At 43.9% G+C, this 25,144-nt stretch overlaps 1 protein-coding gene across 1 annotated transcript in view; it reads left to right on the forward strand.

The window, feature by feature from the left end:
* Positions 1-219: 219 nt before the first annotated feature.
* The window catches only part of LOC124555618 (heat shock 70 kDa protein 14-like), a 147,623-nt gene continuing 122,698 nt past the window's right edge, over positions 220-25,144 (forward strand). Inside the window, exons 1-3 of the mRNA XM_047129587.1 lie at positions 220-300; positions 462-542; positions 688-922. Of these exons, the coding sequence (XP_046985543.1) occupies positions 241-300; positions 462-542; positions 688-922 (376 nt within the window). The 5' untranslated portion in view covers positions 220-240. The remainder of the gene's footprint in view (positions 301-461; positions 543-687; positions 923-25,144) is intronic.

The following is a 25,144-nucleotide window of genomic DNA, read 5'->3' on the forward strand; positions in this document are numbered from 1 at the left end:
GCGCTATTTCGCTAGTGGCATCTGGAAAAATGAAATTCGTACTAATTACTGAATATTTTCGTATTTCTTATTTTTATGACTCACATATCTCCCCTTCTAACATCCTTGATTACGTCTTTGACAGCAGAATACTTCTTTGAACGCTATGCAGAGGAAAACAAAGACGCGTGAATATTTAAGTTTTGGCGGCAGTGGTGTGTTGTTCGCTCATCGTGTTTGTTGTCGTCGAAGACTAGCAAAATGGCTGGTGTTTTTGGCATTCATGTGGGTAATTCTTCTGCCTGCTTGGCGTATTGTAAGGTTGGTAATGTTTTTCATATTTGTTGTTCACTGAGAACTTCTAATGTGCCAGAAGTGAAGTCATGAACGATTATTTTTCTAGCTCGAATGTATTCGTGAGAAACGTTCTAATAAGATCATATCAATGTAACTTTTACATTATTTTACGTTTTGTTTCTCAGGATGGGAAAGTTGATATTATAGCAGACGACAGTGGCAACAGAATAATGCCTGCAATAGTCGCGTTTGTAGACGGTGAAGAGGTAAGGAAATTTTGTACTAAGCAGCAGTTTATTTGAATAGTGCCCTCTAAGCTGAAATTGCCTGTTACTTCTTAATTTAGTTGGTTTACCACTGTTCCGTAATTCCGCTTCGTGGTCAAAATTTAAGAGATCGAATGTGTTTCAGGCTGTTGGACTCCCAGCGAAGGCAGCTCTTGTTAGAAATGCCACATGTGCTATTGTTCGGAATAAGAAACTCTTAAATGACAGTATTCCTGACGACGAACTTGAGCATCATATAAAGTCAGTGAAATGTAAAATAGTGACCGAAGGAGGCCTGAAATATGAAATCCGAGATGAATACAAGATTGCTGCGTATACCCCAGAAGGAGTCATGACCCGCATATACAAAAAGCTGTTTGGTATGTAGAAATGTTTTTATGCGTAATGCCCCAATCTCATATTCCTACGAGTAGCTAGTATGGTTCAATCCATGTAATCTCACAGGGGGTGAAAATGTGGCTATTTCAGAATTTAATCATATTTGGAACATGGATGCCCACATGTCTCAGTAGTAAAACTGCCAAATAGCACTTTTCTAACTCTTACCATTTTTGATAAATTCAGGTTTGAAGATTCATGGGTGGGTACCCAGTCATTAGTGAGGAACCGGTTTCCGTATTCTCAGACACTTGCTATTCAGTAATGAGGTGACCTACAGACATCAAGTATTTTAGTCATGTACTGTGTGAGTCATTAAGTTGATATATTGCATAAAAAGTAGGATACATCTCTGTTTTTTATGAAAAACGTTGAGAATTGCTCTTTCTCCGTGATGTGCTTTACATGTGTGATTTTTTAAAAATTATAACTTCACAGAGGGAAAAAATGCAGACTTCATCTTACGCACTATAACTCTTTAGTGCTAGCATTAAGTATAAATAACAATGACAAGCTTTTGGCATTTAAATTGGTAGTTCTTACCTTCACTTAAAGATGACTCCATCACAAAAAAAAGGCAAATTTGACGAATTTCAAAGTCCTGTGGGGTACATAGATAATAGAATCACAATATGATTTTTTGCTGAAATGTTTGTATATCTGTCAGCAATCTTATCTGCAAAGAATACAGGGCATTAATAATAAAAACGTGTATTCCTTGAAAAATTGACCTGTAGGTCAGAACTGTAAACAATTTAGAGCTGAAAACAGTTATGAATCATTTTTCTCAGTTTGTATGTTGTATTTCTCTGTTAAGTGTCTTTCCTGTGTAAAGAATTGAGGGACAATGTGGGTGCACAAATGAGGTGATACATCCATATTCTGTCACTGCAACTTAAAAAGACAAGTTAAATGAAACATAAGAAATGGTGTAAGCAGTAATGAGACACAGTAATAACTTTAAATGTGTACTTATATGTACAGATATAAAAATTTTACAAAGAACATTTTGATAAACAAATTCAAATATAAAGAAGGAAACTAACTTTAAAACCCTTCCACTTTGCATATAACTGTTTTCCTCGACATCTTGATGCAGAAGCAAAATGAGTTCACTTAAATGTGAGAGATATTATTTTTTTCCAAAGTACTTATTGTCATGTTTATACAACTCCTCACTGTGTCTTTGTAATGATGGGAATCTGCCTGACAAGTGGAGAAGGGGACCCAAACAGCATCTTTCCAAGCTAGCCATGAAGGGAATTGTAAATCAGCAGTAGGCATGCAGTTAATCTCAACATCTTTAAACTCATGTGATGCCTGGGAAATGGGTCCTGTGTGCCAGATTTTGTTGTATTTGAAAGCCACGTTCTGCCTGACTTGCAGCCTTTTCTGCAAACCATTTCATGAGCTCCCATTGTGACACTGCTCCTTTTTTATATGTTGGAAGTCTCTTTATTATAAAGGTGTTAATTATAGTGAGTAGTAATGTGTGGTGCAATCATATTACTGGAAATGTCATTGCTATACTGTACCTGTGTTCTGAGAAACCTTAATGTTATTTGATCTGTGAAGAAGCAGAGCATATTAGCACTCGGTATTGTCTGGAGTGCCCTGTGAACAATGCAACCAATTTTCCGATATAAGGAGCTCCTCACTCAGAAATGTAGAATTCAGCTCGTAGTGGACAGTTTCAAGTTTTTATTATCTGCTCCACCTTTATTGAGTATTGTCAGAGTAACTTCTACTGTTGGTGTCCTAGAGCACATCGGACTTGGAGAAAGAACAATTAAAGAGAGTCATGGTGTAATTGCTGCTCCAGAATGCAGGAGTGGTCAAAAGATGTTACCTGGAATTGTCACAGAAGAAGTAGTGATATCTCACGAAAATGATAATATTTCAAGACTTTGTGCAAGGAATTAAAGACTCCTTCCACTATGGTTCATAACAAGAAGATTCACATAAAATTGCATGAAGGTTTCTTGAAATACAGGTACAGCACAATGACAGTTTCAGAAACCCAATTGAAACAAGCATTTCTAGTCATTGCTACTATCACCTTTCTAATGAAGAGACTTCCAATGAATGCAAATGGGAGCACTGTTGCTATGGAAACTCGTGAAAATGCTTTTTGGGAACAATTGCAGGTTGAGCAGAATGTGGCTTTCAAATTCTACAAAATCTGGTACACAAGACACATTTTCCACCAATCACGTGAATTTAAAGATGTTGAGATTAACTATATGCCCCCTACAGATTCACAATTCCTTTCATGGTCCAGTTGGAATGATGCTGTTTGGCTACCCTTTGCCATTGTGACGTCTAAAGCAGATGCCCTATCATTACAAAGACATGGTGCACAGTCTTATATACATGACAATAAGTGCTTTGGAGAAAAATCATATCTCTCACCTTTAAGTGAACTCATTTCATTTTTGCATCAAGATATCAAGGAAAACAGTTATATGCAAGGTGTGTGTGTTTTAAAAATGCAGTTTCCATCTTTGTATTTGATTTTTTTATTTTTTTATGAAATTTTTCTTTGTGGAGGTTTTATATCAGCATATACTGGTATATATTCAAAGTTCTTAACGTCTCTCGTTATTGCTTGCTGCTTTTCTTACTTTTCACTGAAGTTTGTTTTTAATTTACAGTAACAGAATAAGAATATATCACCTCATTTGTGCACCAAAGTTATCTATTGTAATTCTTTACACTGAAAAGACAACTAACAATGAAATAATAATAAAAAATCCCGTGGAGGCCCGGGAAATGAATAGGCCTCCGGTATGTTGTGCCAGTCGTAAAAGGCGACGAAAAAGAAAAAACCACTAATAGGGCTAACCCCCCTTTTAGTGTGATTAGTTGGTTCAGGATAGAACTAAAGCAGCCTCGGACAAGCGCCGTCATGGTCGGGGATGACGCTTGAACCCTATGCCCGCCCACAATGCTAACGACACTGCTAGCCAACTGGAAAATGATTCAAATCCAAATAGAGGTGTTTTGCAGGATATGCTTCCTGCAACCACCCTAGAAGGAAAACAAAAACAGAGGATGAGATGGTCAGATGAAGTTAATCGACACCTCATGTTCTGTTGTTACCAAGCAACAAACCTAGGAACCAACACAACTGGATACAGATCACAAGTATACACAACATTTATCATCAGATACCCAGAATTAAAATTTTTAACAGAACGACGACTAGCTGATCAGATCCGTGTAATAATAAAAAATAACAGGATACCCCAGTCAGAATTAGAAAACATCAAACAACAAGTACAACAAATACTGGAACAAAATAATGTGCAATCAGAAGAAGAAGAAAATACAGTAATGGACTCAAACATCCCAGAGCAAACAAACAAAGGACAACACGCATCAATTAAACAATCAGAGGAAAACTAAATCTTAAGACAGCCAACTGAACAAGCACAAATAGAACACGAAGTGACACACATGTTAGATACAGAAGAAAAAAATCGGCTGACATATATAGAATACAAAGACACAAATACAGACATTAGACCATTCTTGCGTAGACCACCAAATAACCCACAAGTCGAAACAACAATAAAAACTATCAACACAATCATACACAACAAAATAAATGAAAATACAACTATGGAAGAGTTACAACTACTGGTTTATATAGCAGCACTCACTACACTACATATACACACTAGGCAGAGATCAGAACCAACCAACACACAGAAGAAACCCACAAAACCAGCATGGCAACACAGGCTACAGATCAGAATAGAAAAACTGAGAAAAGACATCGGACAGCTAATACAATTTATAAGAAATGAAATGTCAGAAAAAAATGAAAAAGGTTAGGTAAAATCTCACAACAAGATGCGATAGAGCAATTAGATGAAAAGAAGCAGAAATTACAAGCATTGGCCAAACGACTTAGAAGATACAAAAAAAGTGAAAATAGAAGGAAACAAAACCAAACATTCAACACAAACCAAAAGAAATTTTACCAGACAATAGATAACACACACTTTAAAACAGACAATCCACCAAACATAAGACATGGAACACTTCTGGAGCAACATATGGTCAAACCCGGTACAACATAACAGGCATGCACGGTGGATACAAGCAGAAACAGACACATACAAGATGATGCAACAAATGCCTGAAGTGATAATTTTGCAACATGAAGTCACCCAAGCAATTAATTCTACTCACAATTGGAAAGCCCCTGGAAAAGATAAAATAGCAAATTTATGGCTAAAGAAGTTCACCTCAACACATTCACATCTAACTAAATTATTTAACAGTTACATTGCAGACCCATACACATTCCCTGATACACTTGCACATGGAATAACTTATCTGAAACCTAAAGATAAAGCAGACACAGCAAACCCAGGTAAATATCGCCCCATAACATGCCTACCAACAATATACAAAATATTAATTTCAGTCATTACACAGAAATTTGACACATACAACACAGAACAAAATTAGAAATGAAGAACAAAAAGGGTGTTGCACAGGAGCACGAGGATGTAAAGAGCAACTGATAATAGATGCAGAGGTGACATATCAAGCTAAAACTAAACAAAGGTCGCTACACTCCACATACATTGATTACCAAAAAGCTTTTGATAGTGTACCCCACTCATGGTTACTACAAATATTGGAAATATACAAAGTAGATCCTAAATTGATACAGTTCCTAAACATAGTAATGAAAAATTGGAAAACCACACTTAATATCCAAACAAATTCAAATAATATCACATCACAGCCAATACAGATTAAGCGTGGAATATACCAAGGAGACTCATTAAGTCCTTTCTGGTTCTGCCTTGCTCTGAACCCACTATCCAACATGCTAAATAATACAAATTATGGATACAATATTACTGGAACATACCCACACAAAATCATACGTTTGCTATACATGGATGATCTAAAACTACTGGCAGCAACAAATCAACAACTCAACCAATTACTAAAGATAGCAGAAGTATTCAGCAATGATATAAATATGGCTTTTGGAACAGACAAATGTAAGAAAAATAGCATTGTCAAGGGAAAACACACTAAACAAGAAGATTACGTATTGGATAACCACAGCGACTGCATAGAAGCGATGGAAAAAACAGATGCCTACAAATATCTAGGATACAGACAAAAAATAGGAATAGATAATACAAATATTAAAGAAGAACTAAAAGAAAAATATAGACAAAGACTAACAAAAATACTGAAAACAGAATTGACAGCAAGAAACAAGACAAAAGCTACAAATACTTATGCTATACCAATATTGACCTACTCATTTGGAGTAGTGAAATGGAGTAACGCAGACCTAGAAGCACTCAATACACTTACACGATCACAATGCCACAAGTATAGAATACATCACATACATTCAGCAACTGAAAGATTCGCATTAAGCAGAAAGGAAGGAGGAAGGGGATTTATCGATATAAAAAAAACCTACATTATGGACAGGTAGACAATTTAAGAAAATTCTTTCTAGAATGAGCAGATACTAGCAAAATACACAAGGCAATCACTCATATAAATACATCGGTTACACCACTGCAATTTCATAACCACTTCTACAACCCTTTAGATCACATAACATCAACAGGTACGAAGAAAGTAAATTGGAAAAAGAAAACACTACATGGCAAGCACCCGTATCATCTAACACAGCCACACATCGATCAAGACACATCCAACATCCGAAGAAAAGGCAATATATACAGTGAGACGGAAGGATTCAAGATTGCAAAACAGGATAAAACAATAAACAGATATTACAGCAAGCATATTATTAAAGATCCCAATACCACAACAAATAAATGCAGACTTTGCAAACAACAAATAGAAACAGTAGATCACATCACAAGTGGATGTAAAATACTAGCAAATACAGAATACCCCAGAAGACATGACAATGTAGCAAAAATAATACATCAACAGCTTGGCTTACAACATAAACTTATAAAACATGTTCCCACATACAAGTATGCACCACAAAATGTACTGGAGAATGATGAATACAAATTATACTGGAACGGAACCATAATAACAGACAAAACAACAACACATAACAAACCTGACATCATACTCACCACTAAAAGAAGAAATTAACACAACTAATTGAAATATCCATACCCAATACAACAAATATACGAAAGAAAACAGGAGCAAAAATTGAAAAATACATCCAACTGGCTGAGGAAGTCAAGGACATGTGGCATCGGGATAAAGTTGACATTATACCAAGTATACTATCAACTACAGGAGTCATACCACACAATATCCACCAGTAAATCAATGCAATACAGCTACATCCAGACTTGTATATGCAACTACAGAAATCCGTAATTATTGATACATGTTCAATTACCCGAAAGTTCCTAAATGCGATATAACATACACCGCACAGTTAAAAGGAAGTCACGCTTGATGAAGGTCCGCGTCACTTTCCATTTTTGACCATACATAGCGTCTGAGAAAAGAAAGAAAGAAATAATAACAATAATAATAATAAATTATTATCATTCAGCTCTTACAGCAATAGACAGTCATAAGCGTACATTTCTATATGAACTACTATATCAATGTAATTTAGTTTACATGAAATAGGTAAAACTAGAAATTATATGTTAGAGAGCAGCATTTTCATTTCCAAAACATTTGTCAACTGGGTAAAGAGGTTGTTTACTAGTAGCGTATACAGAAGCGTGTGATTCCACCCGTCTGCTTTGACCCATGAAGTCACAAATATGGCGGAAACGACCGTCCACTATGACTCCAATATGGCGCCTATGACTTCATTACGTACACATAACAAACATGAAAATACATCGAAAAACACACACACACACTCTAGGAAATCAATATTGCAATCAAACACTTCCCTTGACCTGTTATCCTTACGACATATCCACATATAGCCATCCCTGGTCAGAGACGCCAAAACTTTAGTAAGTCTCATTGCTTCACAACACACTGAACACTTCACGACTTCAGCCAACAGCCCGCATTGCTGAAGAAATTCTATTAGGGACAATGCACTGTCCCCCATCATCGCAGACAACCAAAAACTGTTGACCTTGTCAGTCATATCCATACCTACCAAAGACATAAGCAAAGAAATTTACCAAAATTTACACATGAACAGGAAAGAAACTACAGTAACGTCAACATAACAAAACCAAAATCATTAATTCATTGAAATATATTCCACTGAAGGCACAGTCACCACTGATACTATACACATGCAATGCTACCACACAAGTGAACCCCATATGCCACATAACACGCTACCCATAAACACACCACCAGAGAGAACCACCGACTGCAACAATACGCCACCTATAAACACGCCACACACGCACACTAAACCAAAAACATCACCTAACATGCAAATACACCACTGGAGACCACCACCGATCACATCAAAACAACACCTACAAACACGCCACTCTCACAAACTAAACTCCGCGCCGTGGTGACATCACACACAACAACAGCCTTATGTCACGAGTCAAAGCCGACAGGTGGGATTGAACGCTTCCGTCGACCCGCTTATACAATTTAGCTTTAAAAATATTAATAGGCAATTCTGTAAAATCTACCCTTGGCCTATTAAACATCCTTAATCCAAAGGCTAGGTAGGAGTTACGTGATTTAGATGATGTGTGGTATGGTATGTCTACATGTGTGCTGTTTCTAGTGTCAAAACTATGTACATCAGTTCTCAGTGTGAAATTAGAAACGTTGTTTCTAACATACAATAAAACATTATAGATGAATAAGTTTACTGTTGTCAGACATTCCAGTTTAATGAACAGAAGTTTACAATGTTCTGTTTTATCAGAATCTGTTATTATTCTTATTACTTTCTTCTGCAACAATAAAATGTCATTTGCTTAACAACTGCTACCCCATTAAAAAATTCCGTATGATATGATATATTGGAAGAAAGCAAAATTTCGTGATCTTGCATAGTTATTTGGAACATATCTTTTTAAATTTGTAGTTATGAATATAATAGAGGGAAACATTCCACGTGGGAAAAATATATCTAAAAACACAGATGATGTGACTTTCCGAACGGAAGTGCTGGCAGGTCGATAGACACGCACACAAACAAACACAAACATACACATGAAATTCAAGCTTTCACAACAAACTGTTGCCTCATCAGGAAAGAGGGAAGGAGAGGGAAAGACGAAAGGATGTGGGTTTTAAGGGAGAGGGTAAGGAGTCATTCCAATCCTGGGAGCGGAAAGACTTACCTTAGGGGGAAAAAAGGACAGGTATACACTCGCGCGCGCGCGCGCTCTCTCTCTCTCTCTCTCTCTCTCTCTCTCTCTCTCTCTCTCTCTCTCTCTCTGCGCGCGCGCCCACACACACACACACACACACACACACACACACACACACACACACACACACACACACGCCTGTGTATGTGGGGATGGATATGTGAGTGTGTGCGAGTGTATACCCCTTTTTTCCCCCTAAGGTAAGTCTTTCCGCTCCCGGGATTGGAATGACTCCTTACCCTCTTCCTTAAAACCCACATCCTTTCGTCTTTCCCTCTCCTTCCCTCTTTCCTGGTGAGGCAACAGTTTGTTGCGAAAGCTTGAATTTCATGTGTATGTTTGTGTGTCTATCGACCTGCCAGCACTTTCGTTCAGTAAGTCACATCATCTGTGTTTTTAGATATAAATTTGTAGTTAAATAAATAACTCTTGAAAAGTCTAGAAAATATATTTTTAATGTGTGGTTTCCAGGCCAATTTATTGTCAGTAAGAACACCACCTAAAAGTTTTGTAGTTTTTAATTCATGATGGTTAGGAATCTCTTAGAGGCTAAAATTAAGTACCTGTGTTTTACTTTCATTTAGTAAGAAAACATCGCAGTACCCACATCCTGCGAGGCCTCACTCAGTGAAAACTAACCAATATGCAAAGATGTTTTGTGTTGGCCTTGTAGGTACTGCGATGTTTGCATATGTCTGGTTATGATTAACCAATCATATCCGCTCATCTGGAGATAGATTGAGTCGAAAGTTGATCGAAGGGTAGTGATTTGAAGGGCAAAAGGGAAAAAAGTGCCAAGGCAAGAGCCAAGGGAAAGAAACCTGTGTGATAGTTGGGTCAGATTTTACGAGCAGTAGCAGTTTTCTTGCTGTCTGCAACAGGTCACGCAAGGCTAGATTTTGATTCTAGTGGGTATCTTGCAGGCAGATGCCTTTGATGTTGTGCAGTGGCGTTTCTCGGTGGCTGCAGCTTCTCGGTCAGTGTCAGCATACCAGTAACAGTTAGGTTCATCATCATTTAGTGTCTTGATAGGTTGTATATTGGATTAACAGTGTAGGGCGGTGTTGGCGGTTTCTTTGTGCGATAGTGTGCGAGCTTGTCAGCTTCCCTGTTGTAGCCTGTTGGTCGGCTATAATAGCAACTGGCATATCCAGTCAATGTTGCTGATGATGTCATGTGAGAATTTATAAATAAACACAGATTAGTAATAAAAACAATAAAGGTCTGAACACGGATCCTTGTAGCACTCCAGGCATAACATAAACCAAATTTGACTTCTCGCTATCAATGCACACAACTTGGTGTGTGCCTCCCTGCGGGTCCGGGGGTTAGAATAGGCCCGAGGTATTCCTGCCTGTCGTAAGAGGCGACTAAAAGGAGTCCCTCCCCCTCAAGGGGGTAGTTAGCGCCTGCGTCCTGAGACGGACGGTTCCACGACCTATATTTGTGGTCATTTTGGTTTTTCACTTCTTCTCATTTCTTCCTTCCATTGTTGGTTCCTTTCTTTGTTCTTCTCCGTCTCACTGTCTTCCTTGCCTCCTTCTCCTTGCCTTCTTCAGTCTCCGTCTCGACGTTTGAGACAGTCTGTCCTCTCTCTCCCTCTCTCCCTTCTTTTTCCTCTTCTTCCTTCCTCCCAGTGCGCGCCTGAAGGCCGACCCACGCGTTCGCACGCATAGCCGGTGACGGGGTAACGCGTAACTCCCCGCCCTGGGTAGACAAGTAAGGCACGCACGTACCCCCTGGTACAGGCCAGGCCCAGGGAGGGGTGATTGCCTGAGCTGATACCTTCTGACCATGCCGATTGGTCCCTCTGTCTGTTTCTCGGGAGGTGTGACCTGAGGTGTAAATATTCACCTAAGGCGGGAGTGCCCTCTGAGAGGGTCCCCACTAGGAAGGAGCGTGCCATTGGAGACGCTGGCAATCATGGGGGATTCTTCCACAATGGATTTCTCTTCTTCTCTCTCAACTTCTGCCCACAAACGGAAACTTGACCAGCCACCAGTGACAAAAGTACTACCGCCTGCCCCACAGTTTGTGGTAGTTTCTCGATCTGAGGACGGAAAGGATTTTTCCTCTGTCAACCCTTTCGTTATCTAGAAGGGCGTAGATGCCATAGCCGGATCGGTCAAGTGTTGTACCAGGTTGCGTAATGGTACCTTGTTACTAGAAACTGAGAGCGCCTTTCAGGCACAAAAACTGCTTCGGGCCACACTCCTGTACACATTCCCTGTCCGGGTGGAGGCTCACCGCACTTTGAATTCGTCTCATAGTGTTGTTTATACTAAATCACTCGACGGATTGACTGACGAGGAGATTCAGTCTTTCCTCGCTGAGCAGGGCGTGACGGCTGTCCGTAGGGTCATGAAAAATGTCAACAATGACCTTGTACCGACCCGGACACTTTTCTTGACCTTTGATAGTGTTCAGCTGCCGTCGCGCATCAAAGCGGGCTACGAGGTTATTTCTGTTCGCCCCTATGTCCTGACACCTACGCGCTGCTACCAGTGTCAGCATTGTAATCACACTCGCCAGTCTTGTTCCAGTGCGGCTAAATGTGTCACTTGTGGCAGGGATGTCCATGAGGGTGACTGCCCACCTCCGTCTCCTCGTTGTGTGAACTGTCATGGTGACCATGCAGTGTCCTCCCGCAACTGTCCCATCTACAAGGAAGAACGCTGTATCCAAGAAATTCGGGTCAAAGAGAAAGTGTCCACCTCGGCTGCTCGCAAGCTATTTGCTAGTAGGAAACCCACGCTGCTCCCAGCGGGGAGATACAGTACTGTCCTTGCCTCTCCTCAGACTACCATGGAGGTGGCGACACAGACATGCGATGTGACCTTCAGCACCACGGTCGTCCGTTCGGCCAGTGCTAAGATCGCGCGGTCGATGTCTCCTCTTCCTCCCGTCACCCCTCAGACACAAGCACCTTCATCAGCTTCTGCCAAGACGAAGACCCAGAAGTCAGATGCACAGGCCTTCAAGAAGGAACCGTCCCGTGCAGACTTCCTACGTACCTCGAACTCCCAGCCATCGACCAGTACTTCAACTAAACGACCTTCCAAGAAGGCTCATAGGAAGCACAGTTCTCCTTCTCCGCCACGGCACATTTCTTCTCCTGCGCCACCCAGCAGTTGCCGCCCCAGGCCGTCATCCCTTTCGCCTGGCCGCACCGCTGGTAGCCGAACATCTGGCTGTTCACCTGCAGAGGAAGCTCCCCCTCTTGGCCATCTTGTTAAGATGGCCGATGAACCTATAGAACCAATGGACGACGACTGTCGGCCTACTGATAGCGGCGGCAGAGCTCGCTCGAAGCCAGGCCCTCAGCGGCCTTCAAGGTGACCCCTTCTTTCATCTTCCTTTTCTTCTCACGATGGTACTTATTCACTGGAATATTCGCAGCATTCGCTCGAACCAAGAGGACTTAAAGTTGCTGCTCCGCTTGCACTGTCCGCTCGTCATAGCCCTCCAGGAAACGAAGCTACATCCATGCGATCAAATTGCCTTGGCACACTACACCTCTGTGCGTTTTGACCTACACCCTGTGGTAGGTATTCCGGCTCATGGAGGGGTTATGTTGCTGGTCCGGGATGATATTTACTACGATCCCATCACATTGCACACCGGCCTGCAGGCAGTTGCCATCCGAATTACTCTCCCCACTTTTACATTTTCCATTTGTACCGTTTACACTCCATCGTCGTCTACCGTTACCAGGGCAGACATGATGCAAATTACTGCTCAGCTACCTGCACCATTTTTGTTAATTGCAGACTTCAATGCCCACCATCCCCTTTGGGGCTCTCCAGCATCCTGCCCGAGGGGCTCCCTGTTAGCAGACCTTTTCAACCAGCTCAATCTTGTCTGCCTCAATACTGGCGCCCCTACTTTTCTTTCGGACACATCTCACACCTATTCCCATTTAGACCTCTCTATATGTACTCCCCAACTTGCATGCCGGTTTGAGTGGTATGCACTTTCTGATACATATTCGAGCGACTACTTCCCGTGTGTTATCCATCTCCTGCATCTTACCCCCTCTCCGTGCTCAACTAGTTGGAACATCTCCAAAGCAGACTGGGGGCTCTTCTCTTCCAGGGCGACCTTTCAGGATCAAACCTTCACAAGCTGCGATAGTCAGGTCGCACGCCACATGGAAGTCATTCTCACTGCTGCTGAATATTCCATCCCTCACACTACTTCTTCTCCACATCGCGTACCGGTCCCCTGGTGGACCGCAGCATGTAGAGACGCTTTACATGCTTGTCGACGTGCTTTATGCACCTTTAAACGCCACCCTACAGTGGCGAATTGTATCAATTATAAATGATTACGTGCGCAGTGTCATCGTATTATTAAAGAAAGCAAGAAAGCCAGCTGGGCTGCTTTCACAAGCACCTTCAACAGTTTTACTCCTTCTTCTGTTGTCTGGGGTAGCCTGCGCCGGCTATTTGGCACTAAGGTCCACTCACCAGTTTCTGGCTTGACGGTCGCAAATGACGTCCTTGTGGCCCCTGAGGATGTCTCCAATGCCTTCGGCCGCTTTTTCGCAGAGGTTTCGAGCTCCGCTCATTACCACCCTGTCTTCCTCCCCCGAAAACAGGCAGAGGAGGCTAGGCCACCTAACTTCCGCTCCTCGAATCGTGTAAGTTATAATGCCCCATTCACCATGCGGGAACTCGTAAATGCACGTGCCCGGTCACGGTCCTCCACTCCAGGGCCTGATTCTATTCACATTCAGATGCTGAAGAACCTTTCTCCTGCGGGTAAAGGTTTACTTCTTCATACTTACACTCGCGTCTGGATTGAGGGACATGTTCCCGCATGCTGGCGCGAGTCTATTGTTGTACCGATTCCTAAGCCGGGGAAGGACAAGCACTTGCCTTCCAGTTTTCGACCCATCTCGCTTACCAGCTGTGTCTGTAAGGTGATGGAGCGAATGGTTAACTCTCGTTTGGTTTGGATGCTCGAATCTCGACGCCTACTTACCAATGTACAATTTGGATTTCATAGGCGCCGCTCTGCTGTTGACCATCTGGTTACCTTGTCGACCTTCATTATGAATAACTTCTTGTGGAAGCGCCCGACCACGGCTGTGTTCTTTGATTTGGAGAAGGCTTACGACACCTGTTGGAGGGCGGGCATTCTTCGCACCATTCATACATGGGGCCTTCGCGGTCGCCTCCCACTTTTTATTTGTTCCTTTTTAATGGATCGACAGTTCAGGGTATGTGTGGGTTCTGTCCTGTCAGACACCTTTCGCCAGGAGACTGGGGTGCCACAGGGCTCAGTTTTGAGCGTTGCTCTCTTCGCCATAGCGATCAATCCAATAATGGATTGCCTCCCAGCTGATGTATCAGACTCCCTTTTCGTGGACGATTTTACCATCTATTGCAGCGCGCAGTGTACATGTTTCCTGGAGCGCTGTCTTCAGCGTTCTCTTGACCGTCTTTACTCCTGGAGTGTCGCCAATGGCTTCTGTTTTTCTGCCGAGAAGACGGTCTGTATTAATTTCTGGCGCTACAAAGAATTTCTCCCACCGTCCTTACGACTCGGTCCTGTTGCTCTCCCATTCGTGGAGACAACAAAATTTTTAGGTCTTACATTTGACAGGAAACTTAGCTGGTCTCCACATGTGTCATATTTGGCTGCCCGTTGTACCTGTTCTCTACATGTCCTCCGTGTTCTCAGTGGTATGTCATGGGGAGCGGATCGAACCGTCCTACTTCGCCTATATCGGTCGATCGTCCGCTCCAAGCTGGATTATGGGAGCTTCGTATACTCCTCTGCACGGCCGTCCATCTTATGCCGCCTCAACTCCATACAACATCGGGGTTTACGTCTTGCGATCGGAGCGTTTTATACTAGTCTTGTCGAGAGTCTTCATGCCGAAGCCGGTGAATTGCCACTCACCTACCGGCGCGATATACTACTTTGTCGGTTTGCCTGTCGGCTACTGTCAATGCCCGACCACCTGTCTTATCGTTCCTTTTTTGACGACTCTCTCGACCGTCAATACTGGTTGTATGTCTCTGCCCTGCTACCCCCTGGAGTTCGCTTTCGTCGCCTCCTTCAACACCTTGATTTTTCACTCCCTGCAACCTTTAGAGTGGGCGATAGCCACACGCCACCTTGGCTCAGGCTCAGGTTCGCGTTCACCTTGACTTCAGCTCGCTCCCAAAGGAGGTTACCCCCGGTTCGGTATACCACTCCCGTTTTGTCGAACTTCATTCGAATTTCATTAATATGACCTTCATTTATACAGGTGACTCTAAGACCAATGATGGGGTCGGGTGTTCTTTTATTGTCGGGGCACAAAGTTTCAAATACCGGCTCCATGGCCATTGTTCGGTCTTCACAGCTGAGCTCTTTGCTGTCTACCAGGCTGTTCTTTACATCTGCCGCCACCGACATTCTGCTTATGTCATCTGCTCCGATTCCCTGAGCGCCATCCAGAGCCTCAGTGATCCATATCTGGTTCATCCTTTCGTGCACCGGATCCAACGCTCTCTTCAGCAGCTGGTGGACGACGGTTCTCCGGTTAGCTTTATGTGGGTTCCTGGCCAGGTCAGTATCCCTGGGAATGAAGCTGCAGATGCCGCAGCCAAGGCTGCGGTCCTCCAGCCTCGGACAGCTTCTTGTTGTGTCCTTTCATCAGATTGTAGCAGGGTCATTTGTCTGCGCATTTTATCGCTGTGGCATGCCGATTGGGCTGCACTTACGAACTCTTTTGTGGATACGTGCGTAGCGAGCACGGGACCCCGAGCTAATATGGCCCTCCTTCCTTTCCGGGCTGCATACCTTCCTTTTCCGCATCCTTCCCTATCCCCCGTCTTCGCCCCCCCCCCCCCCCTCCCCTCACCTCTGGCTCTTTCCTTTCCTTTCTCCCCCTCTGGGAGTATGGTTTGTGCCTACGTCCGGAGATGGACACTCGTAAATGTAATGCATTCTTCGCCTTCTCTGCTTGTATGTCTTCATCCTTCCTTTGTCCTTCTCTTTTCCTTACCTCTTCTCTTTACCCTTTTCTCCGCTGCGGCATTTGAAACGTCTCTTCTTTCCTTTCCCTTTCTTTGTTTTTCCCTTTCTCTTTCTTCCTCCCTGTGTGTGTCTGACGGCCGACCCACGCATTTTCGTGCGTAGCCGGTGCCGGGGTAATGCGTAATTCCCCGCCCCGGTTAGACAGGAAGGACACGTACGTACCCCCTGGTAACAGCCAGGTCCAGGGAGGGGTGATTACCCGAGCTGATACCTTCCGAAAGTGCCGATTGGTCTCTCCATCCGTTTGTCGGGAGGTGTGAACAATCACCTCAGGCGGGAGTGCCCTCAGAGAGGGCCCCCACAAGGGAGGAGCGCGCCATCGGAGACGCCGGTAATCGTGGGGAATTCTTCTGCAATGGTTTCCTCACCTTCCACTATGTCTGCTCACAAGCGTAAGTTCACTGAGTCTCAGCCACAGACAGTTCTTCCATCGTTGCCACAGTTCCTTGTTGTTTCTCGGTCTGATGAAGGTCATGACTTCTCCATGGTCAACCCTTTCATTATTCAGAAAGGTGTCGACGCAATTGCGGGTCCTGTAAAGTCTTGTTCCAGATTACGGAATGGCACCTTGTTGTTAGAAACAGTCAGTGCCCTCCAGGCACAAAAATTGCTGCGTACTTCACTTCTCCACACCTTCCCTGTCCACATGGAACCGCACCGTACTTTAAATTCCACGCGTGGAGTCGTTTATACACGCTCCCTCGATGGATTGTCTGACGATGAAATTCGGCACTACCTGTCTGACCAGGGTGTAACGGCTGTTCATAGAGTTATGAAAAGGGTTGACATGAACATCATTCCAACCCGCACTGTCTTCTTGACATTTGACAAAGTTCAACTCCCATCCAAAATCAAAGCAGGCTATGAGATAATTTCCGTTCGCCCTTACGTCCCAAACCCTACGCGTTGCTATCGATGTCAGCGGTTCAATCACACCAGCCAGTCCTGTTCCAATCTGGCCAAATGTGTTACGTGTTGCAAGGATGCCCATGAGGGTGCTTGTCCACGTCCATCCCCTCGCTGCATCAACTGTATGGGTGACCACGCTGCTTCCTCTCGAGATTGCCCCATTTTTAAAGACGAAAAGCTCATCCAGGAAATCAGAGTGAAGGAAAAGCTGTCAACCTTTGCTGCTCGAAAATTATTCGCCAGTCGACAGCCCACCATGCCTCAGACAGGAAAATACAGCACTGTCCTTGCTTATCCTCGGCCAACAAAGGAGGCGGCCACGCAGACTTGCGACCTCACCTTTAGTGCCACGGTCGTCAGATCGGCCAGCGCAAAGATCGCCCGTTCAGCCTCACCACTTTCGCCTGCCCACTCTATGGCTCACTCTTCATCGGGTTCTGCTAAATCTCGAGCCCAAAAGTCAGACACCAAGACTTCGAAAAAAGAGCGTACTCATGAAGATTTTTTACGTACCCCAACTTCACAACCATCGGTTCCTCCTTCATCTAAACATCATATTTCCAAGAAGGCTAATAAGAAACCCAGTTCATCTCTTTCTCCGCCAAGGCGTGTCTCATCTACAGCACCACCTGGCGGAAATCGCTCTCGGCCGTCTTCTGTGTCGCCGAGACGCACTGCTGGCAACCGATCAACCGGCCGATCGCTGGTGGCAGGAGCTGCTACTGAACAACCTATGGATCAGGATCTTCTGCCTTCGGCTGAATGCCATTCCATGCTGTCGGTCGCAAGCTCTGAGCAGTCATTGAGTTGACGGCAACCTTGGTCACATTCCTCCATTTTCTGTTCACCCTATGTCCATTATCCACTGGAATATCCGCAGCATTCGAGCCAATCGGGATGAATTGTCGATCCTCTTACGATCCTACTCGCCGGTCATCTTCTGTCTTCAGGAAACAAAGCTGCGTCCCCATGACCGCTTTGTTCTCCCCCATTTTCAGTCCGTCCGATTTGATCTCCCCTCTGTTGAAGGCACTCCAGCCCATGGAGGACTCCTGATTCTTCTCCATGATACTCTCCATTAATCACCCAATCCACTTAAACACTTCCTTCCAAGCTGTCGCTGTCCGTCTTTTCCTTCCTGGATATACCTTTTCTCTTTGTACTGTATACATTCCATCATCCACACCAATGGCACGAGCTGATCTCCTTCATCTTCTTGGTCAGCTTCCACCCCCCTATTTGCTGGTTGGGGACTTCGATGCCCACCACCCGCTTTGGGGATCTCCACATCCTTGTCCACGTGGCTCACTATTGCTAGATGTCTTCCACCAAGTGGATCTAGTTTGCCTCAACACTGGGGTCCCTACATTTTTGTCTGCCTCCATGACAAATTTCTCTCATTTGGACCTTTCGGTCGGTACTGTTCCGCTAGCTCGGCGCTTCGAATGGTTCGCCCTTGATGATACACACTCGAGTGATCACTTTCCATGTGTCCTTAGACTGCAGCCTCAACTGCCCTATATGCGCCCGCGACGCTGGAAGTTTGCCCAAGCCGATTGGACACTTTTTTCGTCTCTAGCGACATTCGATGACCGTCACTTTCCTAGCGTCGACGATGAGGTCACACATACTATCAACGTTATTCTTACAGCTGCGGAACGTTCAATACCACGCACCTCCGAATTGCCACAGCGCCCCCTAGTTCCTTGGTAGAACGAGGCATGCCGTGACGCAATACGTGAGCGGCGACGTGCTCTTCGCGTTGTCCGCCACCATCCTACTTTGGCCAACTCTATCCGCTATAAGCAGTTCCGTGCGCGATGTCGTTGCGTCATCCGCGATAGCAAGAAGGCAAGCTGGAAATTCTTTATTAGCTCATTTAACACCTTCACTCCCTCCTCGGAAGTTTGGCGTCGGATTCGACGGTTATCAGGCGCGCCTAGTTTCTCCCCGGTCTCTGGGCTCACTGTCGCGTGTGATACGTTAGTGGACCCCGTCGCAATTTCTAGCTCCTTGGGTAAACACTTTGCTGAGATTTCAAGCCCTTCAAATTACCCGCCAGCGTTTTTCCCGAGGAAACATGCAGCGGAAGTGCAACCTCTTGCTTTCTTCTCTCAAAATCACGAAAGCTATAATACTGTCTTGTCCATGCGGGAACTCCAACATGCACTCTATTCTTCTCGCTCCTCCGCCCCAGGACCGGATGGTATCCACATCAAAATATTGCTGCATTTATCAACCCATAGTCTGCGTTACCTCCTTGGCCTTTATAATCGAATTTGGACCGACAGTACTTTTCCCAGACGATGGCGGGAAGCTATCGTCATTCCTGTTCCGAAACCTGGAAAGGACAAACATCTCCCCTCTAGCTATCGCCCCATTTCTCTCACGAGTAGTGTATGTAAGGTTTTGGAGCGTATGGTGAATTGCCCTTTAGCTTGGTGGCTGGAATCCCGCAGTCTTTTAACACCTGCCCAATGCAGTTTCCGAAAGCATCGTTCTGCAGTTGACCATCTTGTTTCTCTCTCCACTTATATCATGAACAATTTTCTCCGGGAACGCCAAACGGTAGCAATATTTTTTGATCCGGAGAGAGCATACGATACCTGTTGGAGGACAGGCATCCTCCGCACACTGTTCTCTTGGGGCTTTCGAGGCCGGCTGCCCCTTTTTCTTCGCGAATTTATGGCAGAGCGCACATTTAGGGTGCGGGTGAACACTACTCTCTCCCGTACTTTCTCCCAAGAAAACGGGGTACCCCAGGGCTCCGTGCTAAGTGTTGTACTGTTTGCTATTGCCATAAATCCAATTATGGATTGTCTCTTTCCTGATGTCTCGGGCTCCCTCTTTGTGGACGATTTTGCGATCTACTGCAGCTCTCAACAGACCAGCCTTCTTGAACGACGTCTTCAAGGATGTCTCGATCGCCTCTACTCTTGGAGCACCGAAACCGGCTTCCGTTTTTCTCCCAGTAAGACCGTTTGTGTTAATTTTTGGCGACGTAAGGAGTTTCTTCCACCCTCCTTACATCTAAGACCAGTCTACCTTCCATTTTCGGACGTCGCTAAATTCTTGGGTCTTATGTTTGACAGAAAACTGTGCTGGTCCTCCCACGTTTCCTATCTTTCGGCTCGCTGTCTGCGATCGCTCAACACCCTCCGTGTCCTGAATGGTACGTCCTGGGGAGCAGACCGAGTGATCCTTCTCCGCCTCTATTGCGCCTTAGTGCGCTCGAAATTGGACTATGGAAGCATAGTTTACTCCTCTGCTCGGCCGTCTATTCTTTTTCGTCTCGTCTCTGTCCACCACCGAGGATTACGTTTAGTGTCCGGAGCTTTTTACACCAGCCCTGTGGAAAGCCTATATGCTGAGACTGCTGAACCTCCGCTGTCCAATTGGCGAGCAGTCCTTCTGAGTCGTTATGCTAGCCATCTGTCTTCCATGCCTGCTAATCCAGCCCATGACATTTTTTTCAACACCTCCTTTGATGTAGGGTATGCAGGCCGCCCCTCCTCCCTACTACCACTGGGAGTCCGCTTTCGTCAACTGCTCCATTCTCTTTCCTTCCGCTTTCCTAAAACCTTCCTGACAACTTGGGGTACAGCACCGCCTTGGCTCCGTCCCCGGATCTGCCTGCTCCGTGACCTTTGTCAATTTCCCTAGGATGGTACCCCTTCTCTTGTTTATCGTCGGGCATTTGCTGCTCTATGTGCACAAATGAAGGAAGCCACATTTATTTACACTGATGGCTCGAAAACATCGTTAGGTGTAGGGAGTGCCTATATTGTTGGCGACACCCTAAATCAATTTCGGCTTCCTGACCAGTGTTCGGTTTATACTGCGGAGCTTTACGCTGTTCTCCAGGCTGTCCACTACATCCACCGCCATCAGCGGATACAGTATGTTATCTGCTCAGATTCTCTCAGCTCTCTCCTCAGTCTCCTAGCTCTTTACCCTGTGCACCCTCTGGTCCACTGGATTCAGGACTGTCTGCGCTTGCTCCACCTGGGGTCGTCTCGGTGGCGTTCGTCTGGCTCCCGGGACACGTTGGTATCTGTGGAAATGAGGCGGCTGATATTGCGGGCGAGGCTGCAGTCTCTCTTCTTCGGCCAGCTATTCAATCGATTCCCGTCGCCGATCTACGGAGCGTTTTATGTCATCGTGTTGTTCTTTTATGGCACGCAGATTGGTCGACACTTCTCCATAATAAATTGCGGGACGTGAAAGCTCTTCCTTGTGCTTGGACCTCTTCCTCCCGAACGCATCGTCGGGAGGAGGTAATTTTAACTAGACTCCGGATAGAGCACTGTCTTTTTAGCCATAGACATCTTTTAAGCGGCGATCCCTACGCACTCTGTCCCCACTGCTCTCAGCTTTGGACGGTAAGACACCTTTTAATTGAGTGCCCCCATTTTACTCCGTTACGCGCCTGTCTACAGTTGTCGCCTGATATATCGTCAATTTTAGCAGATGACACGCGCTCGGCCGTTCGCGTTCTCAAGTTTATTAGTGCCAATGAAATGACGTCAGTCATTTGACGCTTTTTTTTGGACAACCAACCCCTTTCTGTAGTGGATTTTTAAGCCTTTCTTCTGCTTTTAATTTCTCCAATTTTTTGAGTTTCGTTCCCACTGCTGCTGGTTTCCATTTTCGGTTTTTACTGTTTCCTAAGTCACGGACCGGGCGCTAATGACCATAGCAGTTTTGCGCCCTAAAAAAAAAAAGTCTTCGGGCCTTAAAACCTCTTCCCGCGGCTTGGACGTCCTCCTCACACCCTTCTCGGCAGGAGGAGGTCGTTATGGCCCTGTTACGAATTGGACACTGCCGGTTCAGCCATCGCCATCTGCTGACGGCTGCGCCGGCGCCGTTCTGCCCATGTGGGCAATTGCTGACGGTCCGCCACATTTTAACGTCCTGTCCGGATTTTAATATACTGCGTCTTGATCTTGGCCTGCCATGTACTCTAGATGCCATTTTAGCGAATGACCCAGGAGCAGCTGCTCGCGGTCTTCGTTTTATCAACTTGTCTAAGGGCATTTGATTATGCTGTTTTTTTAATCCTATGCCTGTCAATCTGTCTTTTATCGTGTTTTCCCTTTTAGTTGCTGTTTTAAACTTGTGCCTCGTGGTGCATTCCTAACGTAGTCTGGGCGCTAATGACTATTGACGTTGTGCGCCCTAAAACCACCAAAAAAAAAAAACTTGGTGTGCAGTTCTCTAGCAAAGATTGAAACATATTTAAGCTGTTGCCATCAAAACCATAGTAGAATAGCTTATTCAACAAAGTATCATGCTCTGTACAGTCAAAGCTCTGCTCAGGTACAGAATGTAGCTTGGGAATACCCCTTAGCCTCGAACACATCTAGGACAAATTTTACTAGAGAATCCATTCCATCAGTTGTGGATTTACTTTTTCTAAATCCAAATTATCTGTCACTAATTGTATCCAATTTATCCAAGTAAACACTAACTTGGCAGAAAGGACAGATTGCTGCTTACCATAAGGAAGATACATTAAGTTGCAGACAGGCACAGTTAAAAGACAGCCTTCATCAGTAAGAGAGACACACAAACATCGTTCACACACACAAGCAAGCACACGTGACCGCCAACTCCAACCTCTCGAGCCAGAATGCTGGAGTTGGTGACTGTGTGTGTGTGTGTGTGTGTGTGTGTGTGTGTGTGTGTGTGTGTGTGTGGTTATATATATTCCTACCTGCAGTTTCCATTGTTTGATAAACACTAACTTGATCATAAAAATTTTTATAGAGTACAGGGATTATGGATATAGGCCTACGACTAGCGGGACTGTTCTTTTTGCCTTTTTTATATATAGGCACAACTCCAGAAATTTCTAGTAGATCAAGAAACTTACTATCACCTAGACATATATTTTCACAGTAAGTTAGGGGATAAATTATACAGTCAATAACGTCTTTCAACAAATTGCAAGACAGTTTATAGGTATCAACACTAGCTTAGCTTTTGAAATTTTTCACTATTTTCGGAATGGTTTTTGGACATTCTTCCGTGTAAGTAAACATGCCCAGGGGATGCTTTTCGAACCAGTTATCCATTATACTAAGTGCATTTTCATGGAGGTTTGTTTGTGGTACTACTAATATTTTCAATAGATTGGATGCAAAATTTATTAAATTCTTCTTGGGTTATGGCAATATCATTTTGTTTGGTGTGTACAATAGAGTTGATGGCTTTTTATGTTTGTTATGGGACTTTTCAGTTTGCTATATTATGTAGTTCATTTGCTTCATCGATTACCTATCTATACTTGTATATAGGCACAATAAAAAAACACACACAAACACACACACACACAAAATTTCGAGCTTTCGCAATCCACGGTTGCTTCGTCAGGAAAGAGTGAAGGAGAGGGAAAGATGAAAGGATATGGGTTTTAAGGGAGAGGGTAAGGAGTCATTCCAATCCCACGAGCGGAAAGACTTACCTTAGGGGGAAAAAAGGACAGGTATACACTCGCGCGCACACACACACACACACACACACACACACACACATACATATATATATATATATATATATATATATATATATCCATCCGCACATGTACAGACACAAGCAGACATATTTAAAGGCTGACTGACATCTCTGCCCATACTCTTTGCCTTTAAATATGTCTGATTGTGTCTGTATATGTGTGGAGTGTGTACCTGTCCTTTTTTCCCCTTAAGGTAAGTCTTTCCGCTCCCGGGATTGGAATGACTCCTTACTCTCTCCCTTAAAACCCACATCCTTTCATCTTTCCCTCTCCTTCCCTCTTTCCTGACGAAGCAACCGTGGGTTGCGAAAGCTTGAAATTTTGTGTGTGTGTTTGTGTGTGTTTTTTTATTGTGCCTATCTACCAGCGTTTTCCCGCTTGGTAAGTCATGGAATCTTTGTTTTTAATATATTTTTCCCATGTGGAATGTTTCTTTCTATTTTATTTATACTTGTATATACCTTTATACCTATATATACCTTTAGCATACAATACTTTATGCAGTTCAGGATAATTTTTATATTTGCACCAGAATACATTATGACAGTATCTTTCAATTGCCCTAACTCTGGAGTACACCATTCCTTTTTTTTAAGCTGCTACTAATATTCCTGTAATTTTTCCAGAGGAATGTTGCTTTCAAACATATTTAAAAATGCAGAGAAAAACTCAGTGAAAACAATATCAGAGGAACAACGTTGAAGCCTACTGAAAAGGGAGTCCCAGTTTTAAAAAGTGAGGGCATGTCTAAACCTATCAATCTTCTCTTTACTAATTGCTCTAGTAGTCACAGTTTTAGATTTTGGTTTGGAGGTGTTGGAAGTTACAATACTACGTCTAATAAATACTGCATCATGATTGAGAAAGAGACACTAATTACATTAGAGGACATAAAAGTTCTCTTAATATTTGTAAATATATTACCAAGACAGGTAGGGCCTCTTGTAGGTTTACAGTTAACATACAAAAGGTTAAATTGTTGAAGCACATGTTTGAGCTCAGTCACAGTTTTTTTGTGCTGCAGTATGTCAAAACTTGAACTGACATCCCCACTGATGAGAATTTGTCTGTTTCCCATTTTGGTATAGTACAGATGTACATTAAGAGGTCATCAGTGGCCTGTACACTACTCCTACATCTAGATCAAGACTCTGTTACTAGATGTGATATTTCCAATTGCATTAATGCATTTCAACACAAAGGGTGTTGAGATATGACCTACCACAGTTTGGCCCAAGAGATGTTTTTATGTGTATTGCTACCTCCTCCTCCCCCCCCCCCCCCCCCACCTCCCCCATGCAAGTGATGAAGACGAGTCCTCTATTATACCAACTAGGTAATGTGTAATCATTCAGTACTTTGTACCTGAGCCCTTCCTTTTTACACCAATGTTCACTTAAATATAAAATGTCCAACATGTTTTCATTTGA

This window comes from Schistocerca americana, chromosome X (genome assembly GCF_021461395.2).
Source record: "Schistocerca americana isolate TAMUIC-IGC-003095 chromosome X, iqSchAmer2.1, whole genome shotgun sequence".
Lineage (NCBI taxonomy): Eukaryota > Metazoa > Arthropoda > Insecta > Orthoptera > Acrididae > Schistocerca > Schistocerca americana.